At 41.8% G+C, this 19248-nt stretch overlaps 1 protein-coding gene across 4 annotated transcripts in view; it reads left to right on the top strand.

The window, feature by feature from the left end:
• Positions 1-19248, top strand: part of WASF1 (WASP family member 1) — a 168642-nt gene that overhangs the window by 124723 nt on the left and 24671 nt on the right. For all 4 annotated transcript variants that reach the window (XM_074948231.1, XM_074948232.1, XM_074948230.1 and 1 more), the window contains one exon: positions 10849-10983. In XM_074948231.1, coding sequence (XP_074804332.1) covers positions 10849-10983 — 135 coding nt within the window. The remainder of the gene's footprint in view (positions 1-10848; positions 10984-19248) is intronic.

The following is a 19248-nucleotide window of genomic DNA, read 5'->3' as shown; positions in this document are numbered from 1 at the left end:
ATTCACAGAAAATTTAGCTATACTTTGTCAACTTTTATATTTAGGGCCCTAGCAAATTCACGGTCCATTTTGGTCAATTTCATAGTCAGGGGATTTTAAAAATCATAAATTTCATGATTTCAGCTATTTAAATCTGAAATTTCATGGTGTTGTAATTGTAGGGGTCCTGACCCAAAAAGGAGTATGGGGAGGGCAGGGGAGGGAGGGAAGTAGAAGTAACAATGGCATGCTATGGTACAGTATTGCCACCCTTATTTCTGTGCTGCTGCCTGCAGAGCTGGGCCCTCAGTCAGCAGCCGCCACACTCCGGCTATCCAGCTCTGAAGGCAGTGCACAGTTAAGGGTGACCTTATCGTGACGACCCGCCCTCCCCCCAAATAACCTTGTGATCCCCCCTGCAACTCTATTTGGGGTCAGGATCCCCAATTTGAGAAACACTGGTCTCCCCCGTGAAATCTGCATAGTATGGTGTAATAGCACACAAAAGACCAGATTTCACAGTCAGTGATGCATTTTTTATGGCCATGAATTTGGTAGGGCCCTATTCTTCTTCAAGTGATTGCTCATGTCCATTCCAATAGGTGTGTTTGAACGTGCTGCATGCATGATCGTCGGAAGTTTTTACCCTAGCGGTATCCGTCGGGTCAGCTGAGCCGCCGCCTAGAGTGGCGCCTTTGTGGTGGTATATATAGGTCCCTGCCGCCTGCTCAGTTCCTTCTTACCACCATTTCAGAGTAACAGCCGTGTTAGTCTGTATTCGCAAAAAGAAAAGGAGTACTTGTGGCACCTTAGAGACTAACCAATTTATTTGAGCATAAGCTTTCGTGAATGCATCCGATGAAGTGAGCTGTAGCTCACGAAAGCTTATGCTCAAATAAATTGGTTAGTCTCTAAGGTGCCACAAGTACTCCTTTTCTTCTTACCACCATTGACGGTCATTGGAGCAACTGGTCTCTTGCTTTAGCAAGTGCTTCCTTGTGGTTTCCCCTGTATTTAGTTGTTATCCTTCACTATCTTAGTCAGTTAGTCAGTTTGTTAGTACATTTAAGTTGGGGGGTTCCCCCTCCCGATATCTTTCCCCATCGCTGGGGCATGCCGCGGCCCCAGGGGTTCAAGCTGTGTAATAGGTGTGGTAAGCCTATGCCCAGAGGGGATCCACACGCCGCTTGTCTGAAGTGCCTGGGAGAGGGTCATTTGCAAGACAAATGTACCATCTGCAGAGGCTTCAAGCCCAGAACTAAGAGAGAGAGAGAGACTACCGCCTCAAGCTCCTCTTAATGGAGTCCGCTCTCCAGCCCCAACCCTCTCAAGAGCTGGCACCGGCAGCCTCGGTGCACAGCGCACCAGCCTCGGTGCGGGACATCTGGGCACCGAGGCAGGACTCACATAAGGAGCATTAGCACCGTTCCCCTGAAGTGAAGGCTGGCTCATCGGTGTGGCACCGATCACAATCCCCGGTGCCCCATAAGAAAAAGAAGGCAGAAGGGGGCTGCTCCCCCACCAAGAAGGGTGGACAGGACTTCAGAGTGTTGCATCCCACTTTGGGACACCAGAACGCTGGTCTGTCAGTCCCAGCACTGTCGACTCCAGCCTCGAAGTGGAGGTCCATCGAGTCTGGTGTCGGTGGACTCTCCATTCTGGTAAATGTTGGAGGAGGACCTGGACCTCCCCTCCACACCAGACACTTTTGAGGCTGTGCGGGACTTAATTGCCATGATAGCACAGCCCCCAGCCTCCTCTTCCCATGCATCAGAACATGCTATGACCTGGCTAAGATCCCAGCCCCAGTGTTGATGGCACACTCCACAAGAGCGCAGGCCTCTTCCGCTGCGTTCCTCTCACAAGTCCCCATTAGGACATATGCAATGCAGCAACATGGTCTTCCACCCACACCTTCACGTCGCACTATGCCATCACTCAACAGGCGAGGGGCAGTGCGGCCTTTGGCAGGGCAGTACTGCAATCAGCAACTCGATGAACTCCGACCCCTCCTCCATCGAAACTGCTTGGGAGTCACCTATTGGAATGCACATGAGCAATCACTTGAAGAAGACAAGACAGTTACCTACCTTTTGTAACTGTTGTTCTTCAAAATGTGTTGCTCATGTCCATTCCAAATCCCGCCCACCTCCCCTCTGTCGGAGTATTCCAGCAAGAAGGAACTGAGCAGGCGGTGGGTCGGCAGGGACCTATTATACACCACCACAAAGGCGCCCCTCCAGGGGGCTCCACAGCCAACTCGACGGGTACCGCTAGGGTAAAAACTTCCAACAATCATGCATGCGGCAACACATCTCGAAGAACAACAGTTACGAAAGGCAGATAACCATCTTTTTATATGAATGAAATAAATAGCAGAATTCAGAATTGATAATTCAGAATAACAACACAGTTGATTCTCTTTTTCCATTATTTACTTATTCCATTTTAAAATATTATAAGCTTGACCCAAAGTGACACCTGTGATTAGACTTAGTGTAGTACAGCATTGTGTGGAGGAGTCACACAGAAGACAGAGCTGCAACACAAATTAAGGTTTGAATTTACACTATGTAGCTTATTTCTCTCAGATTTGTGACCAAGATTAACTTTTAGTTCAGACCTGGTTCAGAATGTGATTGGTGAGCATAATAAAATTAATGGTGACATTCCCATGCCTAAGTTCAGAATGGGTTTTCTTGTTTCCTGGTTTACTGAAGTGAAAGCTATATTGACCCCACCTTTGGAGGTTTACAAGCCTATGAAAGAATCATGGAAAGTTTCTTAAGAACTTGATTTAAGTAACTCATAAAAAGTACCCTGCTTCTTTTTACAGAAGAAAGCACACTAGAAGTTTTTAAAAGGCTTCATCAACTGCAAAAACCATGGATTTTTTCATGTGTAATATGTGATGAAAGCAATTACCAAGTAACTTGAAGATCAGAGTATATTGCCATTTTCAGAGGTACTCAAATTACTGCTAAACCACTCATTATCTATAATCGAGATGCACTTGAAAATCACAAATGTTTTTTTCCTAATCTCTGCCTCAAATCTCCTTTACATTTTTAGTGACTAAATGGCAACCAATCACAAGAGCAGAGATCATCCTTTTTGCTTGCATATTTGTTAAAATCCAGGAAATAACTATTATTATTTTAGCATAGCCATGGAGACATTACCTCCAAATTCTGTTCATCTCCCAAACAATTTCCTGTAAAAAAACTACCCAGATGCTAACAAAAGACAATGATTTATGTGACTTATACACAAATAAAGTTATGTTATGAGGTGATATCACTGGATCAAAACACTGCATGGGATAATTGTCTCACACTGCTATATAAATTATATGAAGAAACGATGCAACTGACTGAAAATAGACATTAGGCAAAAACTTTTCAAAGTGGGAGACATTTTTGTGCAATAATGCTCTGTTCCAAGTGAAGTAGGATTAACATAACCCAACATGACCCTGCCCTTTCTTAATAAATAGCCCCAATACTAATCACAATGCATGGTTTGCAGTAAAATCCACTACTTCACTATATTGACAGTCACTTTGGGGAGCTGTGATGACCTGTGTTATACAGAAGTTCAGGCTAGATGATCACAGTGGTTCCTTCTGGCCTTATCTGAATTTATAACCCCTGGAAGTACTGGTTTTGGTACTTACATAAAGGATGACGTAACTGAATAGCCCAGTGGTTTAGAAGTAAGCCAGGTAGTTAAAATAAACCCCTAGGCCCTCTAAGTAACCGTGTACATTGAGATATACAAACCTGTCCAAATCCGTTCAGCCTAAATGATTTTTTTATATTAGTGGTCAGCAGTAGCTAAAGGAAAGGTAAACAGTGTTTCTTTTACGAATTTCTATGCTGTCTTGCAGATATATGTAACTACTATAAAATGAGCTTTAAAAGATTTCTATTGCAGTCTATTTAAAGCATTCCTGGATTTGCAAAAAGAACAGGAGGACTTGTGGCACCTTAGAGACTAACAAATTTATTTGAGCATAAGCTTTCGTGAGCTACAGCTCACTTCATCGGATGCTCACGAAAGCTTATGCTCAGATAAATTTGTTAGTCTCTAAGGTGCCACAAGTACTCCTTTTCTTTTTGCGAATACAGACTAACACGGCTGCTACTCTGATTCCTGGATTTGTAACTGGTGTTTTTAAATGTAAAGAGCTGCAGAGTTTGCTGAATGATTTGTACCTTTTGTAGTGTGTGAGTGGCTTCTTGTCCCCCTGATCTGCCTTTTCAAAACAAAAAGATTACCCTAGTTTGGACTCACGATAAAGAATATTTGGTGCTAATTCTCTGTCACTCTGCTTTAGTGCCTAGGATTCCATGTATCTCATAGGTTTTCTTTCTGAGCCACAGATAGAGTTTGAGATACCTACTTTGTCTCTGCAAACAAATGTCAGTCAGCTTTTCATATCTTCCTTAACTCTTCCGATATGAGACTTATAAACAGCAATGGTATGGAGGTCTTTCACATGCTCAACTCATGTGAAAGTGTCTGTTACGTATAAAACCACATTGATAAATCATGATGGTATTGAAAACATTATTAGTGTCTGTCATGTTCTCACATTTGCCTGAGTGGTTAGGATATTGGTTTAAAACTTTAAAAGCTAAACGCACAATAATACTGTCACACGTCTTGACGTCTTATCATTTTTTTTATGTGTTTCTTACAATTAAAAAGTTAACATTAAATTTTTTGACTAACTTTATAATACCAAGGAACCTCAAAGCAGTGCAGGGCTGCACAAAAATCACCCTGCTGCTGTGGGCCACTGCATGCTGGAGTATAAAGGCCCAGCTAACCCCAAGCCCACTCAGTCCCTTCTTAGCACCCATAATGGTCATTGGAATTGCTTAGCTTGCATTAGCAAGTGCTCTCAGTGTGCTCATTGTAAATTTATTGTAGTTTTCTGGTTTTTTTATTGATTAGTATTTAGTTAATAGTGTAGATCGAATTAGTTTCTTTTTTGGTCCCCATTTTTGGGGTTTCCATTTCTGGGTACCCACGGATGCCTGGGTCACCTGGCTTCAAACCCTGCATCTCTTGCGCTAGGCTGATGCCTGTGAGTAACTCTCACTCAAGCTGCTTGAAGTGTTTTGGGGAAGCTCACATTCAAGATTGTTGCCAAATTTGCAAATTCCATGTCTCGCTCTATGCCTAAAACAGAGAAGCCAGCCTAAAGATTTTGCTTATGGTGGAGGCCCTGAGACCTCCATCAGAGCCCAGCCATTCAGACTCAGCACTGAGTACTTCGACATAAGTTAGGAATGTGCCTGGCACCATTTTCCCTCCCCAGTGCCTAAGAAGTGGCCTAAGACCTCTAAACAAACCACCGAGAGAGGAAGGTCACCAGCACCACCGAGAGAGAAAGGTCATTGTCTAAGCATGGGGATAAGTAGAGTGCAACTGAAACCCAAGCACTCCTCTTCATTGGTAGCACAGAAACTTATACCATTGACTCTTGCACCCAGGAAAGTACTGTCAAGTCTGAGGCCTGAGGGGGCATCTTCTACATCTGTAGTACCTCAGCATTCTGGGACCTTCTCGGTGTGGACCACACTGGAGATTTTTGTGGCAGCGAGAGATGTTTTGAGCCTATCAGTACCAGTATCCCTGGGAGTGCAGGAGACTGCGCTCTTGGTACCAGCAGACAAAGGGACACCAGTATCATTGGTGCAGCACTCAGTTCTGCAACAAACTCCATTGCCTTAGAGTGGGGACAGTCCCCCCACCCTCACCCCTTGGTCAGTAGAGGGATTCATTCACTTCTGAATCGAAGATTGGCTCCTATATTTTCCATCCATCGGAGCTGGTCTCATTACTCTCCACTGAGATGCCTGGGGTGTCTTGGGATCCTCCAGCTGGAAAAGGATCAGGTATGTGGCCGGGGAGTCATGGGGGCGCACTACTGGTCCTGCAGTGGTCTTTTTGGAACCTCGGGGGACCCCCCTTGGTTTCTAGGTCATACACCAGGTGTTCCTGCTCTGTGTCCTTGAAAAGGTGTGGGGAATCTACTCACCAGGTGCTGCCTGTTCCTGAGCCTGGCACCAGGCCCAGATCCAAGCAGCAAGAGGCAGTTCAGGAGGATTCTGCTGGACAGCTAGTGGAGGAGGTGCAGCCTCAGCTTGTGCTGGCTTCTTCATTCTCCTCTTTGGATGAGGCAATTTCCTTGGGAGGCATCTCACCTCATCCTGATGATTATAAAACTCACCAACAGCTATGGAAAAAGGTAAGTTTGGGGATCCAGGTAGAGGAGGTTAAGAAGTCCTCAGACCACTTTACTGATATTTTGGCCACCACAGGGCCTTCGCAGGTGTCCTTATCTATTAAAGAGGCAATTATGAAGCCCATTAATCTTTCTGGAAGATCCCTTCATCCCTTCCTCCCACTTCAAACAGGGCTGAATGTAAATATTATGTACCCTCCCAAGGGGTTGAATATCTATACTTTCATCCCCACCCCCAGGCTCTCTGGTGGTGCCAGCAGCCAATGAATGGGAACGACAGGGACAACAGGCAGCAATTCCCAAATCAAATGATGCAAAAGAACTTAGATTTATTTGGTAGAAAAGTTTATTCTATTTATCCTGCAAATCAGAATTGCCAACCAACTAACTCTTTGGGACGTTGTGATTGTAATGTTTGGGACTCCATGTTAAAGTTTAGGGACATGTTGCTGGAGGGTGCTAGACAGGAGTTCTCTTTAGTTGATGAGGGGAAGTCTGTAGCAAGAACTTCACTACAGGCTGCACTGGACGCGCCAGACTCTGCTGCTAGGACTATTGCCTCTGTGGTTTCCATCTGCCCATGTTTGTAAACTACCTTTATAAACCTTTGTAAACTACCAGGAGATGCCCGGTTCCATCTCCCCATGTTTGTAAACTACCTTTCCCACTTCCTCAATGTTTGGTCCTAGATTACACATTTCGGAGAACAACAGTTACGGAAGGTTAGTAACCATTTGTTCACCACTAGGAACCCAGTTCTTTGCCTGCAGGATATGAATAACTCCTAGTCACTACAATGGAGTTACTCAACACCTACAGTTTAAGAATAAAGATTTAGCAATGATTACAGTTCTGTAGGAATCAAATAAATTAGCAAATTCTCTTTTTGCTGAATAGGTTCTTTTGTAGAGTAATATCTGATACCCTAGATAAGCTGGGTCTCCCACGATCACGATTGGGATTTCAACATCACCAATGGTTATTTTGCAGTCTGGAAAGACAGTCCCTGCTTGCAGCTTTCTGAAAAGACCTGTGTTTCTAAAGATGTCTGCGTCATGCACCTTTCCTGACCATCCCACGTTGATGTTGGTAAAACGGCCCCTGTGATCCACCAGCACTTGCAACACCATTGAGAAGTACCCCTTTTGGTTTATGTACTCTTTGGCAAGATGGTCTGGTGCCAAGATAGGGATATGCGTTCTATCTCCCCACTGCAGTTAGGGAACCCCATCATGGCAAAATCATCCACTATGTCCTGCACGTTGCCCAGAGTCACTACCCTCCTTAGCAGAAGTCTTTTGATGGCCCTGCAAACTTGAATCACGACAGATCCCATGGTAGATTTACCCACTCCAAATTGATGCTCCACTGACCGGCAGCAGTGTGGCATTGCAAGCGTCCACAGAGCTATTGCAACTTGCTTCTCCACTGTCAGAGCAGCTCTCATTTTAGTAATGCTGTGCTTCATGGCTGGGGAAGGCTCTTCACACAGTTCCTGGATAGTGGCCTTACACAATCGAAAGTTCTGCAGCCAGTGCTCATCATCCCATAGCTGCATAACGATGCAGTCCCACCGGTCAGCGCTTGATTCCTAGGCCCAGAAATGGCACTCAATCGTGTCAAGGTGGTGCATGACTGTCTCCAGCAACTGCGAATTGCTCCACTCTGTGTCTTCCAGCAGGGCTGCTTGAGTGGCACTACATTGTTCCATGCGGCGGCTCCTGTATTGGCTGTGTAAATACTGCAGGATAAGGCACGAGATGTTTTTAATGCTCACAACAACAGTGTACAACTGAGCAGAGTCTATGCTATGGTGTCCGTGCGGGTAACCCAGGCTTATGAAAAAAGATGCGAAAAAGACTTGGTTTGTTTGCCATTGATTTCAGAGTGCATCATGGGAGGCTAATGCCATGTTCCCATAACCACCCGTGCCAGTGTTTTGGTCCCATAAGGCATTGCAAGCCCAAACCAAAATTCCACTCGGCTTTGTGCACTGTGGGATAGCTACCCACAGTGCAGTGCTCCACGTGTCAATGCAAGCCCTGCTAGTGAGGATGCACTCTGCTGACACAATGAGCATAGTGTGGACATGCAAGATCGACTTGCTTAAATTGGAGGCTCTATGTCGATTTACATGAAGTCGACTTAACTTTGTAGTGTAGACACAGCCTTACATGAGAAACTAGAGAAATATAGCCCAGATGAACTATACTATACTATACTATGAAATGAGTGCACAACTGGTTGGAAAAGTGTACTCCAAGAGTAGTTATCAATGGTTCACAGTCAAGCTGGAAGGGTATATTGAGTGTGGTCCCACAGGGATCTGTTTGTAGTCAGGTCCTATTCAATATCTTCATAAATGATTTTGATAATAGCATAGAGAGTACACTTTTATAAAGTTTGCAGATGATACCAAACTGGGAAGGGTTTCAAGGGTTGGAGCACAGCCTTAGAATTCAAAATATCTTGACAAACTGGAGAAATGATCTGAAGTAAATAGGATGAAATTCCCTAGGGACAAATGTGAAGTACAATACTTAGGAAGGAATAATCGATTGCACAAATAACAAAATGGGAAATGACTGCCTAGGAGGAGTACTGAAGACAAAGATCTGGGAGTTAAAGTGGATCACAAATTAAATATGAGTCAACAATGTAATACTATTGTAAAAAAGCAAACATCATTCTGGAATGTATTAGCAGGAATGTTGTAAGCAAGATAAGAGAAGTAATTCTTCCACTCTACTCAGGACTGATAAGGCCTCAACTGGAGTATTACGTCCAGTTCTGGGTGCAACACTTTGAGAAACATGGACAAATTAAAGAAAGTCCAAAGGAGAGCAACAAAAATGATTATGGGTCTAGAAAACATGATCTACAAGGAAAGATTGAAAAAACTTGGTTTGTTTAGTTTGGAGAAGAGCAGATTGAGGGGGACAGAACAGTCTTCAAATACATAAAAGGTTGTTATAAAAAGGAGGGAGATAAATTGTTCTCCTTAACCACTGTGGATAGGACAAGAAGTAAGGGGTTTAAATTGCTGCAAGGGAGATCTAGGTTAGATATTATGAAAAACTTCCTAATTGTCAGGGTAGTTAAGCACTGGAACAAATTACCTGGGAAGGTTGTGGAATCTCTGTCATTAAAGATTTATAAGAACAGAGTAGATAAACACCTCTCACAAATGGTCTAGATAATACTTACTTGTGCCTCAGTGCAGGGGACTGGATTGGATGACCTATCGCAGGGGTGGCCAATCTGAGCCTGAGAAGGAGACAGAATTTACCAATGTACATTGCCAAAGAGTCACAGTAATACATCATCAGCCCCTCCCCGCACCAACTCCAGCACCTTCTGCCCGCCGGCAGTCCGGCCGATCAGCACCTCCCCCTCCCTCCCTGTGCCTCCTGCCCGCTGCAATCAGCTGTTTCGTAGTGTACAGGAGGCTCTGGGATGGAGGAGGGAGGAGCAAGGGTGCAGCAGGCTCAAGGGAGGGGGCAGGAAAAGGCGGGGGCCTTTGGGTAAGGGGTGGAGTGGGGGCAGGGCCTGGGGTTGAGCAGTGGAAAGTTGGTACCTGTAGCTCCAGCCCCGGAGTCAGCACCTATATAAGGAGTCGCATATTAACTTTTGAAGAGCTGCATGCGGCTCCAGAGCCACAGGTTGGCCACCCCTGACCTATCGAGGTTCCTTTCAGTCCTACATTTCAGTGATTCTACAAAGATCATGTAATTAGAAGCCTATATGACACGCTTGTGAAGGCATCTTAAAAGAACAAACTTTTCACATGAAATACATGCACACAAGACCAGGTTGCGGTCTTCAGAAAACGTGGCCCCAAGTCTGGTATATTTGTAGTAGTATTGGCAGACTCTGCTCAGGACAGGCTTAAGATGTAAAAGGCGTTGCAGGTTAGGATGGAGGAGGAGTAGCAGAACTACATGGAGAATTTTGTACTGCATCTTTCTACATGATACTTGGCTATAGGTTGTGTTATTAGGGAAAGGTCCATTGGCTACTGAAGTCTATGGAAGGACTCAGTGCGTGTTGGTCAGTTTCTACAATATTGAGCACTCAAAGGAAGAAAGTAATTATTTTTTAATTGTATCTATGAATAATCTGATTCAAATTATACTGAAACTAAATACCTGGGTTTCTATTTACGAAAACCTGTCAGATTATATAACTGACAAGTTTACCTTAGTATTTTTTAATTACACTTGAAAAGATTACTTAATCCAGTTGTAGGGTTACATCCTCAGATAGTATACATCATCCTAGCTGAGCACAGATGTCACTGTAGCTACCTTAGTTTACACCAGTTGAGGATCTGTTCATTAGTGTATTGGATATACTAATTTCATTTTTAGTAAATACATTGTCAGTGGAATAAAATCCCTTTTACTTCTCTATGTCCTTTCATCTAACATTCTTAATGAACTCAGTAATTACAAGTTTTTGTTAAGATTGGCACCTTTAACAGCTGTCAGCTATTAAAAATAATCTTTGTAACATAACAGCAATTCAAAAGACAGTCTTTTAAAAAAGCATTCATTTTGGATCACTTGTGCCATTCTTGAATTCTTATTTTCCAATTTTTTCTGTTGCAGGTAAATATGCTGAAGATATATTTGGTGAGCTTTTCAATGAAGCACACAGTTTCTCCTTCAGGGTTAACTCCTTACAAGAACGTGTGGACCGTTTATCTGTCAGTGTTACACAACTTGACCCAAAGGAAGAAGAACGTAAGTTTACTTCCACACATGACTGTGGTTCTTACATTGAAGAGTATTTCCTTTGTGCTGTAAATAAATTGATAATAATTTGATAAATTATAATCATTGATAATGATTGATAAATTATTGAATAATTGATAAATTGCAAAATGAAAAGAAGGATGATTTGGGGGTTAAGGCACAGGACTGAGAAGGGGAGGCATAGGTTCGCCTCTTAGTTCTGCAACAGATTTCCTATGTGATCTTGAGCAAGTCATTCTGCCCAACATTTTCATACCAGGGTGCTGAACACCTACAACTTCCATTGACTTAGACGGAAGGTGCTAGAGAATTGTGACATGGCATTACTATTTATTATATTTTTGTTTTTATTAATTAAGTCTAATTCTGGGAGTAAACCTGTACTCAGTTTTTACCTTCATGAGTGAGATTTATAAGCACTTGTGTGAGTAAAGTCTTCAGTAATTGACACATGGTCATTCTTTATTAAAATGTGTACAACTTTGGGCTCATAGTGAAGTTTGAACTGTAGCCCTGTTTGTCAAAGATTGTTTCACTCATCTGTCCCAGGACAGGCATAATGCTGTTCAGCTCTCCCCTCTCATCCATCCTGTCCATCATCTACTGATCTTCAGTGAACAACTCATCGTTTAGCTATGGAACTTTGACATCAGAAAATCAAGGATGAGCCTTTGCCACCTCCTCCCCCACCTTTTTGGTCCTTTGTGTCTTTTTTAAGATTGTGAAAAATTGACCAATCAGTACTCTGCCAGTCTTTTCGTGTTCCCCTTCACCCTTTTCTCCCCTTCCTTTTTCATGCATAATGCATACTGTAAATTTATTAAAGTACCTTATAATCGTTAAATCTGTGTATTTTGCTAAAAATCACAGAATCGCACAGAATATCAGAGTTGGAAGGGACCTCAGGAGGTCATCTAGTCCAACCCCCTGCTCAAAGCAGGACCAAACCCCAATTTTTGCCCCAGATCCCTAAATGGCCCCCTCAAGGATTGAACTCACAACCCTGGGTTTAGCAGGCCAATGCTCAAACCACTGAGCTATCCCTCCCCCCATTTATTTAAGATTTATATGTTTTTGCCTAAGTAAATTTAGTATTCAGGAAAGGTTCTGGATGACTATTCTCAGATTGAAATCCTCTGCTTTTCCATACTGTTGGGTTTCAAGACTTAGTCATGAGATTTGGAAGCTGTCTAACAAGCCAAAATAACTGAACCTTTTGAAGAGGGTAGATCATGTAACTTGTGAAGGTACATAGAATGCTATAGTTTCCAATTCTAGTTTCTTTTTGACCACACAAAAAAATCTAACCGCTAAGACCATAACTCTGTGGTAGAGAAAGATGGGTGAATATAAATCTGCCATCGCTTCTTTCAAAGAACAAGATGACAGGTAAGTAATTTCCTTTTCTCCACAGCTTTGTCTACTATAGCAGGCTTCACAGTTATTATACTCTGTGTGTGATAGCAGCAATGGAAGCTGCAGTGTAGACAAGGCAGTTTCACCACTAAGTCATTAACCCTACATGGAATAAAAGGATGTGGGTTCTGTGACTGTTTCTGTCCTGGATCTCCTGTACAGTTAAACAACATGGTTAAAACACTGTTCCCTTTCTTCACTTAGACAGAATCCACCGTTTTACCATTAGTGAAGATATGACGTTTGGTAGTATAGATGCAATGCAGAAGTAAATGAGTTATAGGAGAGCTGAAGACATGAAAAAAATGGAGAAGCAATGTTTTAGACATGTTTCTCTGGAACACAGTTTGACCTAAGGCACAACTGTCAAAAATAAGGCATATATGACTTGCTTAAAGAATTGTTACCAGAATGAGTATAAGAACATGTAAAATATTATTTGGGTGATTGATTCAACGTACAGTTTCAGAGCTAGCTATGGAAGGAGTTTAGGAGGAGCCCACAGCATTACTTTATTAGTATGAAAACTAGTGAAAATTGGATCAGTTAGAATGACAGTGACTTCCTATATGGGCTCATAGACCAGGTCCTCAGACGGTGTAAATCATAGTATCTCAGTTAACTTCAGTGAAGTATACTGATTTACACCAGCTGAGATTCTTTCCTTTAGAAATAATGTTGAGCCCGGAGAAAACAAGTAGCTCAAAAAACATCACTGGGGTGACTTAGGCAGAGGACTAGCAGGTAGCATTTATGTACAACTTAAGTGGTATATAGGTATTGTGCTGGCCCTCAGCATGGGGTCAATTGCACCCCAGCTGAGCAAGATCACAGAAACCTTTCACCATACAGAGTTAGCGTAATTTCCACATTTCCTGAAAACCTAAGTAGGGAAGCTGTTGTTTATAGACAGAAACAGACATAAAATATCTAAGAATCCCAAATCAGACCACTCCACTTTTTGGAATGTAATCTCAGACAGAGATTAAGATTCCAGTTTTCAATAAAAAGATGTTCCAGTTCTGCATGATTAGTTGCGGTTAAAGCTCCATTCATGGAGATAGAAAATGTTAACTACACTAAAGTGAGGATTCATGTTGCATCCTATAGGAACTGTGGAGTTTATATAACTTCACTTTCCAAGACTAGAATGAGTAGAAGGAAGTTTTGCATTCTTATTGTGGGTTTTTTTTTTCAGTTCTGGTGAATAATGTTATAGCTATTCTGTTTAGAAATGAAAAACACATTTCTTTTGAGATAGCTGCACCACTGATGGATCATACCATTAAGCTGAGACAGCTTGTGATCAAGATTCTCTTTGTGGGACAAGCCGTTGCTAAAATTGATAGACTGGATAGTCTGCTCAGTCTTTTGGCTCGTTATAAAACAAAAGAGTCTGAACGTTTGGTTGGTCTGTTTTATAAAATTAGGTAAAAATGCACCAGATTTCCAAAACCTAATGGGCACATCAGGCTCATACTGTGGACCCTAGTCTTGTGGAAACTATCAAGTTCTTCAGCTTTATAAGATTGTTTGCCTGAAATAGCCCACCCTAGTAGCAGGTGTTTATTCTTCTGTGGAATGTTAAGTGTGCTCTCCTGATTCTAAACTGGTGACTTGTAACTGACCTGGATATAGGGAAGGTGGGATTAACCTTAGAGGGAGGATCTAGGGCAGGGGTTCTCAAACTGGGGGTCAGGACCCCTCAGGGGGTCATGAGGTTATTACATGGGGGGTTGCGAGCTGTCAGCCTCCACCCCAAACCTCGCTTTGCCTCCAGCATTTATAATGGTGTTAAATATGTAAAAAAGTGTTTTTAATTTATAAGGGGTGGGTCGCTCACAGAGGCTTGCTATGTGAAAGGGGTCACCAGTACAAAAATTTGAGAACCACTGATCTAGGGGGAAGGCTGAGCAGTGCTAGGGTAGGAATCCTAGGAGCAGTCAAACCCAGTGTGAAGGTCTGAACTGAATTTTATGTTGTTAATTTCAGTGTAAATAAAAACTAAACCCAGGAAGGGTGAGTTGTTGACTCTGACATGTTTGGTATTTGTTTTAGAACAGATTTTTAAAAGCAACTGCTCATAGAATTACTGCTGATTTTCCACAAACTCATGATTTGCCCGAGGAGCTCTCACATTCTCCAAGTCTCTGAGAGTAAAACCACACACACCTCCCCTTTTTCAAGTAAAGGACTATGCTTACAATGATTGGATATTGAAAGATTTCTTAGTGAGCAACTGTAATCTTATAACAGATGTGATGGTGGGGGTATGTCATTTTCATGTTTACCCTTGGCAATCTAGTTATTGGTTTAAAATTTAAGTATTTGGGGAAATTATGTCTGTGCAATTTGGTAAACGTTCAAATTTCAGAAAAATACACAGGGCCCATTTTGCTTGATGTAGTTACGATTCTGAGGATATTACAGAGGAGTGAGATGGGTATTCATACTTTCTTGCACAAATGGCCTTTGACAAGTTCAGTTATAGGCTTACATACTAGGCACTAATGGGTGTTTACTGTCAGAGAATCAGGAGAGAGATTGTTAAAATAGTATTTAGCCCAAAATGCACTACAAATGCTTTTGACAATACTGCATTTATTCTTGCAAATGTTTACTAAACCACACTGATAAGGAAGTAGAAGAATGTTGCAGTTAAACAAAACAGGGGTAAGAGGGGGAGCCAGTCCACCAATTTCATGGTCATGCAGCATGACCCAAGTGGCAACTCAGTATTGGTTCCTCATTCTCTGGGCTAGCAGTGCCTGGCAGTACTTTACAGGAAAGGTTGGGGTACTGCCTGTCTTACTGATCCAGGATTGTCATTTAACAAGTTCCTTGAAGAAGCTATATCCAGCACTCCTTGCTTAGAAGAACAGGTTTGCCCAATGTGAATCCTTTGATAGGGGAGTGGAGAGATAGGGGGAACAATTATGAGAGATGGGGGAAACCATTTGTTCTTTACCAGGCTTCTCTGGCTTTGAATTTTAAGGGTTCACTTACAAACAGTTCTTGCTCTCATCTGGGCTAAAATAATATCAAGGTTTTTAATGGAGGAAAATGGTTTATGATTTAAGTAATAAAATCTAAAAAAGTTTGGCAAATTAGTTTGGTAAGTTACAGAAGTGTAAGGGTAGAGGAGGGCTCACGGAGCCTCCTGTCTTAAACCCCCATGCGAGATTCAAGCAAATCTCAGTCCTTATGCTCAACTGATTGCAAAGTATGCATTTATTTAGAGGTGCTAGCCACTCCAAAGGGGTTAGGAAGGAAGCATTACTGTGGTCCTACCCTCTGACCAGCCATGTAGCAGAGCACATGCTGCACCCTCTGAAAGTGTGTTGGAGTGACAGCACTGCCCCTATGCACCATGGAGCTAGGAGAGGCTTTATATCAACATGTTTTTTTTTTTTCTTCCATTAGAAATTTTTACCATACAAAACGGAGTGATTTACAGAAGCCCTGTAAAAACTTCACTCCCTTCTGTTAAACTTAACTTGTATGGCAATGGGGTCATCTATACCAGGATACACATCAGGTGATTCTCTTTTGATATGTCACTGGGGTATTCTCTTTCAGCAGACAATAGCAGAGATCTCTTTTAAGATGTTCTCCTCTGTGTCCACACAGCAACAAAGAAAATAAGAAAAAATTCACTTTTAGGGGCTCACAGCATAAATGAACAGTGAGAATGAAGTACATTTGGGCAAGATACAGATGCTTGACATGAACTTTGATTTAGGGTTGACAGAAGAAACTGAAGTTTTGCAAGGACTTTGAATTTCCCTCATAATTTTATATGAATAAAATCTTCTAATGCAAAAGAAGAAAAATCAAATCAGGAGAGTGACTGGATTGTATTCGCTATGCACTACCCTGAAGTATAGAAATATATGGTTCCACCAGGAGCTCCAGGAAGCATTGTACCTCAGGGGTGAAACAAGGAACGTATAGAATTACTGACTTTCTACGGGAAAAAATGAGGAGCGGAAAGAACAGAAATTACATGGATTCATACATAGATTTTATAGAACGAATCAGAATATTGCATCAATTACTTTAAAAATGTGATTTGGTTTGAATAAAATTTACTAAGTTTGTTAGAAGTTATTAATTTCACAAAATCAGTGATCGCACATTGAAATCAAACAACCAGAAATGGGATTTAATGTTATCAGAGCTAGCATTTGAATTATTTCTGCCTTATGTATTTGCTTAATATTCTGTAAAAAGGAAATCAAAATGGTTTCCAACACTGAAATACTCTGTTTAAATTAATGAATCCATAACATCTGAAAAATTGTAGCTCAGAGAGGGAGTGTCCATATGTTTTGAATATAAGGTATCTTCCCCTCATTTTTTTCTTATCACAAAGACTTCTATATTACTTTGTTCTCCCCATACCAGTGATGCTATATTTGTACATAGAGGAAGAATAATTGTTTGTTTTCAATTAAGTGGAATGAATATGTTTCTTTATACATGATGATAGGCCTGTGTTAATAAAATTAATTCTTCAGTGAAAAATAATAAAAGCATTCAGCCTGTTTTGGCTGTGGCTAGCATGAGAAATCAGTGCTGTAAGTATTATCATAAGTTAACTGAAGAAATACCTAAGGAATTCTCTGAAATCTTTTCCTTTAATAATTTATTTTTAGAACATAAATGTAGCGTGGTAAGGTATAAAATTCCTTCTTGTAGTAAAAATAATTTAAATTCATTGCACTGGAGATGTGGTTTCTCTGCAGCCATGTTTTATTTAATGTCCTTATTTAACATACAGTGATTTCTGAGGGGGTTGAAGGTGTGTGTCACACACACACATCCTATAATAATTGAAAGACTAGTGAGTTAGCTGTTAGTGGTTATTTGTGAAAGTAGTTGTGTCCAAACTATGAAATAAAGAAAATGTGATCCATTCATATTGTTGCTCTTGTAAAGAAAACTTGTCAGTTTTACCCGCAGTTCTATGAATTTCTTAGTGCCATTAATCTTGAAGTGCTAGTACAGATAAATAATTTAAAATCTGTGTAGGTGGAAATTTTACAGTGCTTTTGTTAAGAATCATCATCCTAACTTTCATGCCTCTCTCTTGAGATACTGATATACAGTGCCGTACATATACCAACTGTAACAAGTCATTAGCAAATAACAGTTGTGTATTACTCCCTAAAAAAAAAAAAAAAAGTGGTGTCCTGGAAGAAGGAAAATTTATAAACTGAGAGCTGATCTGTCTATTTTGCTATTTTAATAGAAAAGAATGCCTTATAATGGTGTTTTTAATTTTAACAAATTGGAAGCCAAACATAGTACATAAAGCCTTTGACTTTTGCAGCACACCTGTGCTAAATGCTGTGATAAATGGAAAATTCCATGGCAGCAGAGAAATAAGTGTAAAAATTCAAAAACTAATGTTATTGAATTAAATATTTAAATGAATAAAAGTCATTAATTTAACTTTTAATTCAATACAAATGTCTCTTTTGAATGTTTAAGTGTACCTGTAGGTTTTTAGTGTTCTAGAAACATCGCTTTGTCACAGAATTTAGTTACCACATGGGAAAGATTAATAGCTGAGAAACGAGAAATGTTATATGCGGTGGTGGGCAGGGACATGCTGGCCACTGCTTCCCGCCGCTCTCATTGGCCGGAAACGGTGAGCCGCAGCCACTGGGAGCAGCGGGCAGCCATGCCAACAGACAGTCAATATAAACAAACTATCTTGCAGCCTGCCTGCAGATTACCCAGATGGGCCGCGTGCAGCAGGTTGCCCACCACTGTTATATAGCCTTAATACCATAAGAGGTGGGGGGTAGAGGCTTTTGCTATAGATGACAAAGGTGGCATTGGCAGGGGAAACCTAGAATGGTTGGTAGCTGTGAGGCGAGTCAATTGTGATGTTAACTTGAGGGAGCAGCAGCTGGGATGAAAAACTGGTCTTGGTAAAGGAAATAGAAACTGGAAGCTAGAGTTTTGTTTATTGTAAGACAAGGAGCAGCACCTGGAAAGGGGGTTGGGACATTTGAAAGAACAGGTTCTTCGAGAGAGATGTCCCTGTGGGTACTCCACTCCACTCCAGGTGAAGGTGCATCCCTGCGCCTTTGCTCGGAGAGTTTTGCAGCAGTGCACGGTGTCTGCTTCGCACACTGCTGGCTCTTCAGCTAGTGTGCATGCGACCCGGACTCCTCGGTTCCTTCTCAACCATCCCCGGCCTGAGATGGTGCTCAGCAGTCCCATTGAAAACCTTTGTTTTCAAATTGACAAGTTAGATAAATTAGTAAATTAGGATAGACAAGTTAAGTTTCAGTTGTTAAAATTATGTCCCCTGTTTAAAAAAAATATTATTTTCCATCCCATAGTACAGTTAGTAGTAGTTTAGGAAAAGCCTGATTCATTAGGTTTTAAAAGATGCATGACATGCAGAGAGGCAATTCCTGTATCAGATGGACACACTCAATGTGTCAGTTGCCTGGGGGAATCTCACATTCCCCAGAAAGTGCCCACTGTAACAAGCTGAAGGCTAGGGCATAAAGGGATAGATACCTGAGGCCTGGTCTACACTGGGGGTAGGGGGAGGGGGAAATCAATCTAAGTTACGCAACTTCAGCTACGTGAATAACATAGCTGAAGTCAACGTACTTAGATCTACTCACTGCGGTGTCTTCATTGCGGTGAGTCGACCGCTGACACTCCCCCGTCAACTCCATCTGCTCCTCTCGCTCTGGTGGAGTACCGGAGTCGACAGGAGAGCACTCGGCGCTGCCCGTCGATCCTGCAGGTAATGTAGACAAGTCCTGAGGCTTAAACTCAGCTTAATGGAGAAGTCCCTAAGACCAG

The sequence above is a fragment of the Natator depressus genome, chromosome 3, assembly GCF_965152275.1.
Source record: "Natator depressus isolate rNatDep1 chromosome 3, rNatDep2.hap1, whole genome shotgun sequence".
In the NCBI taxonomy this organism is placed as follows: Eukaryota; Metazoa; Chordata; order Testudines; family Cheloniidae; genus Natator; species Natator depressus.
The sequence above is the reverse complement of the archived record's forward strand: the minus strand, read 5'-3'. Positions and strand labels throughout refer to the sequence as shown.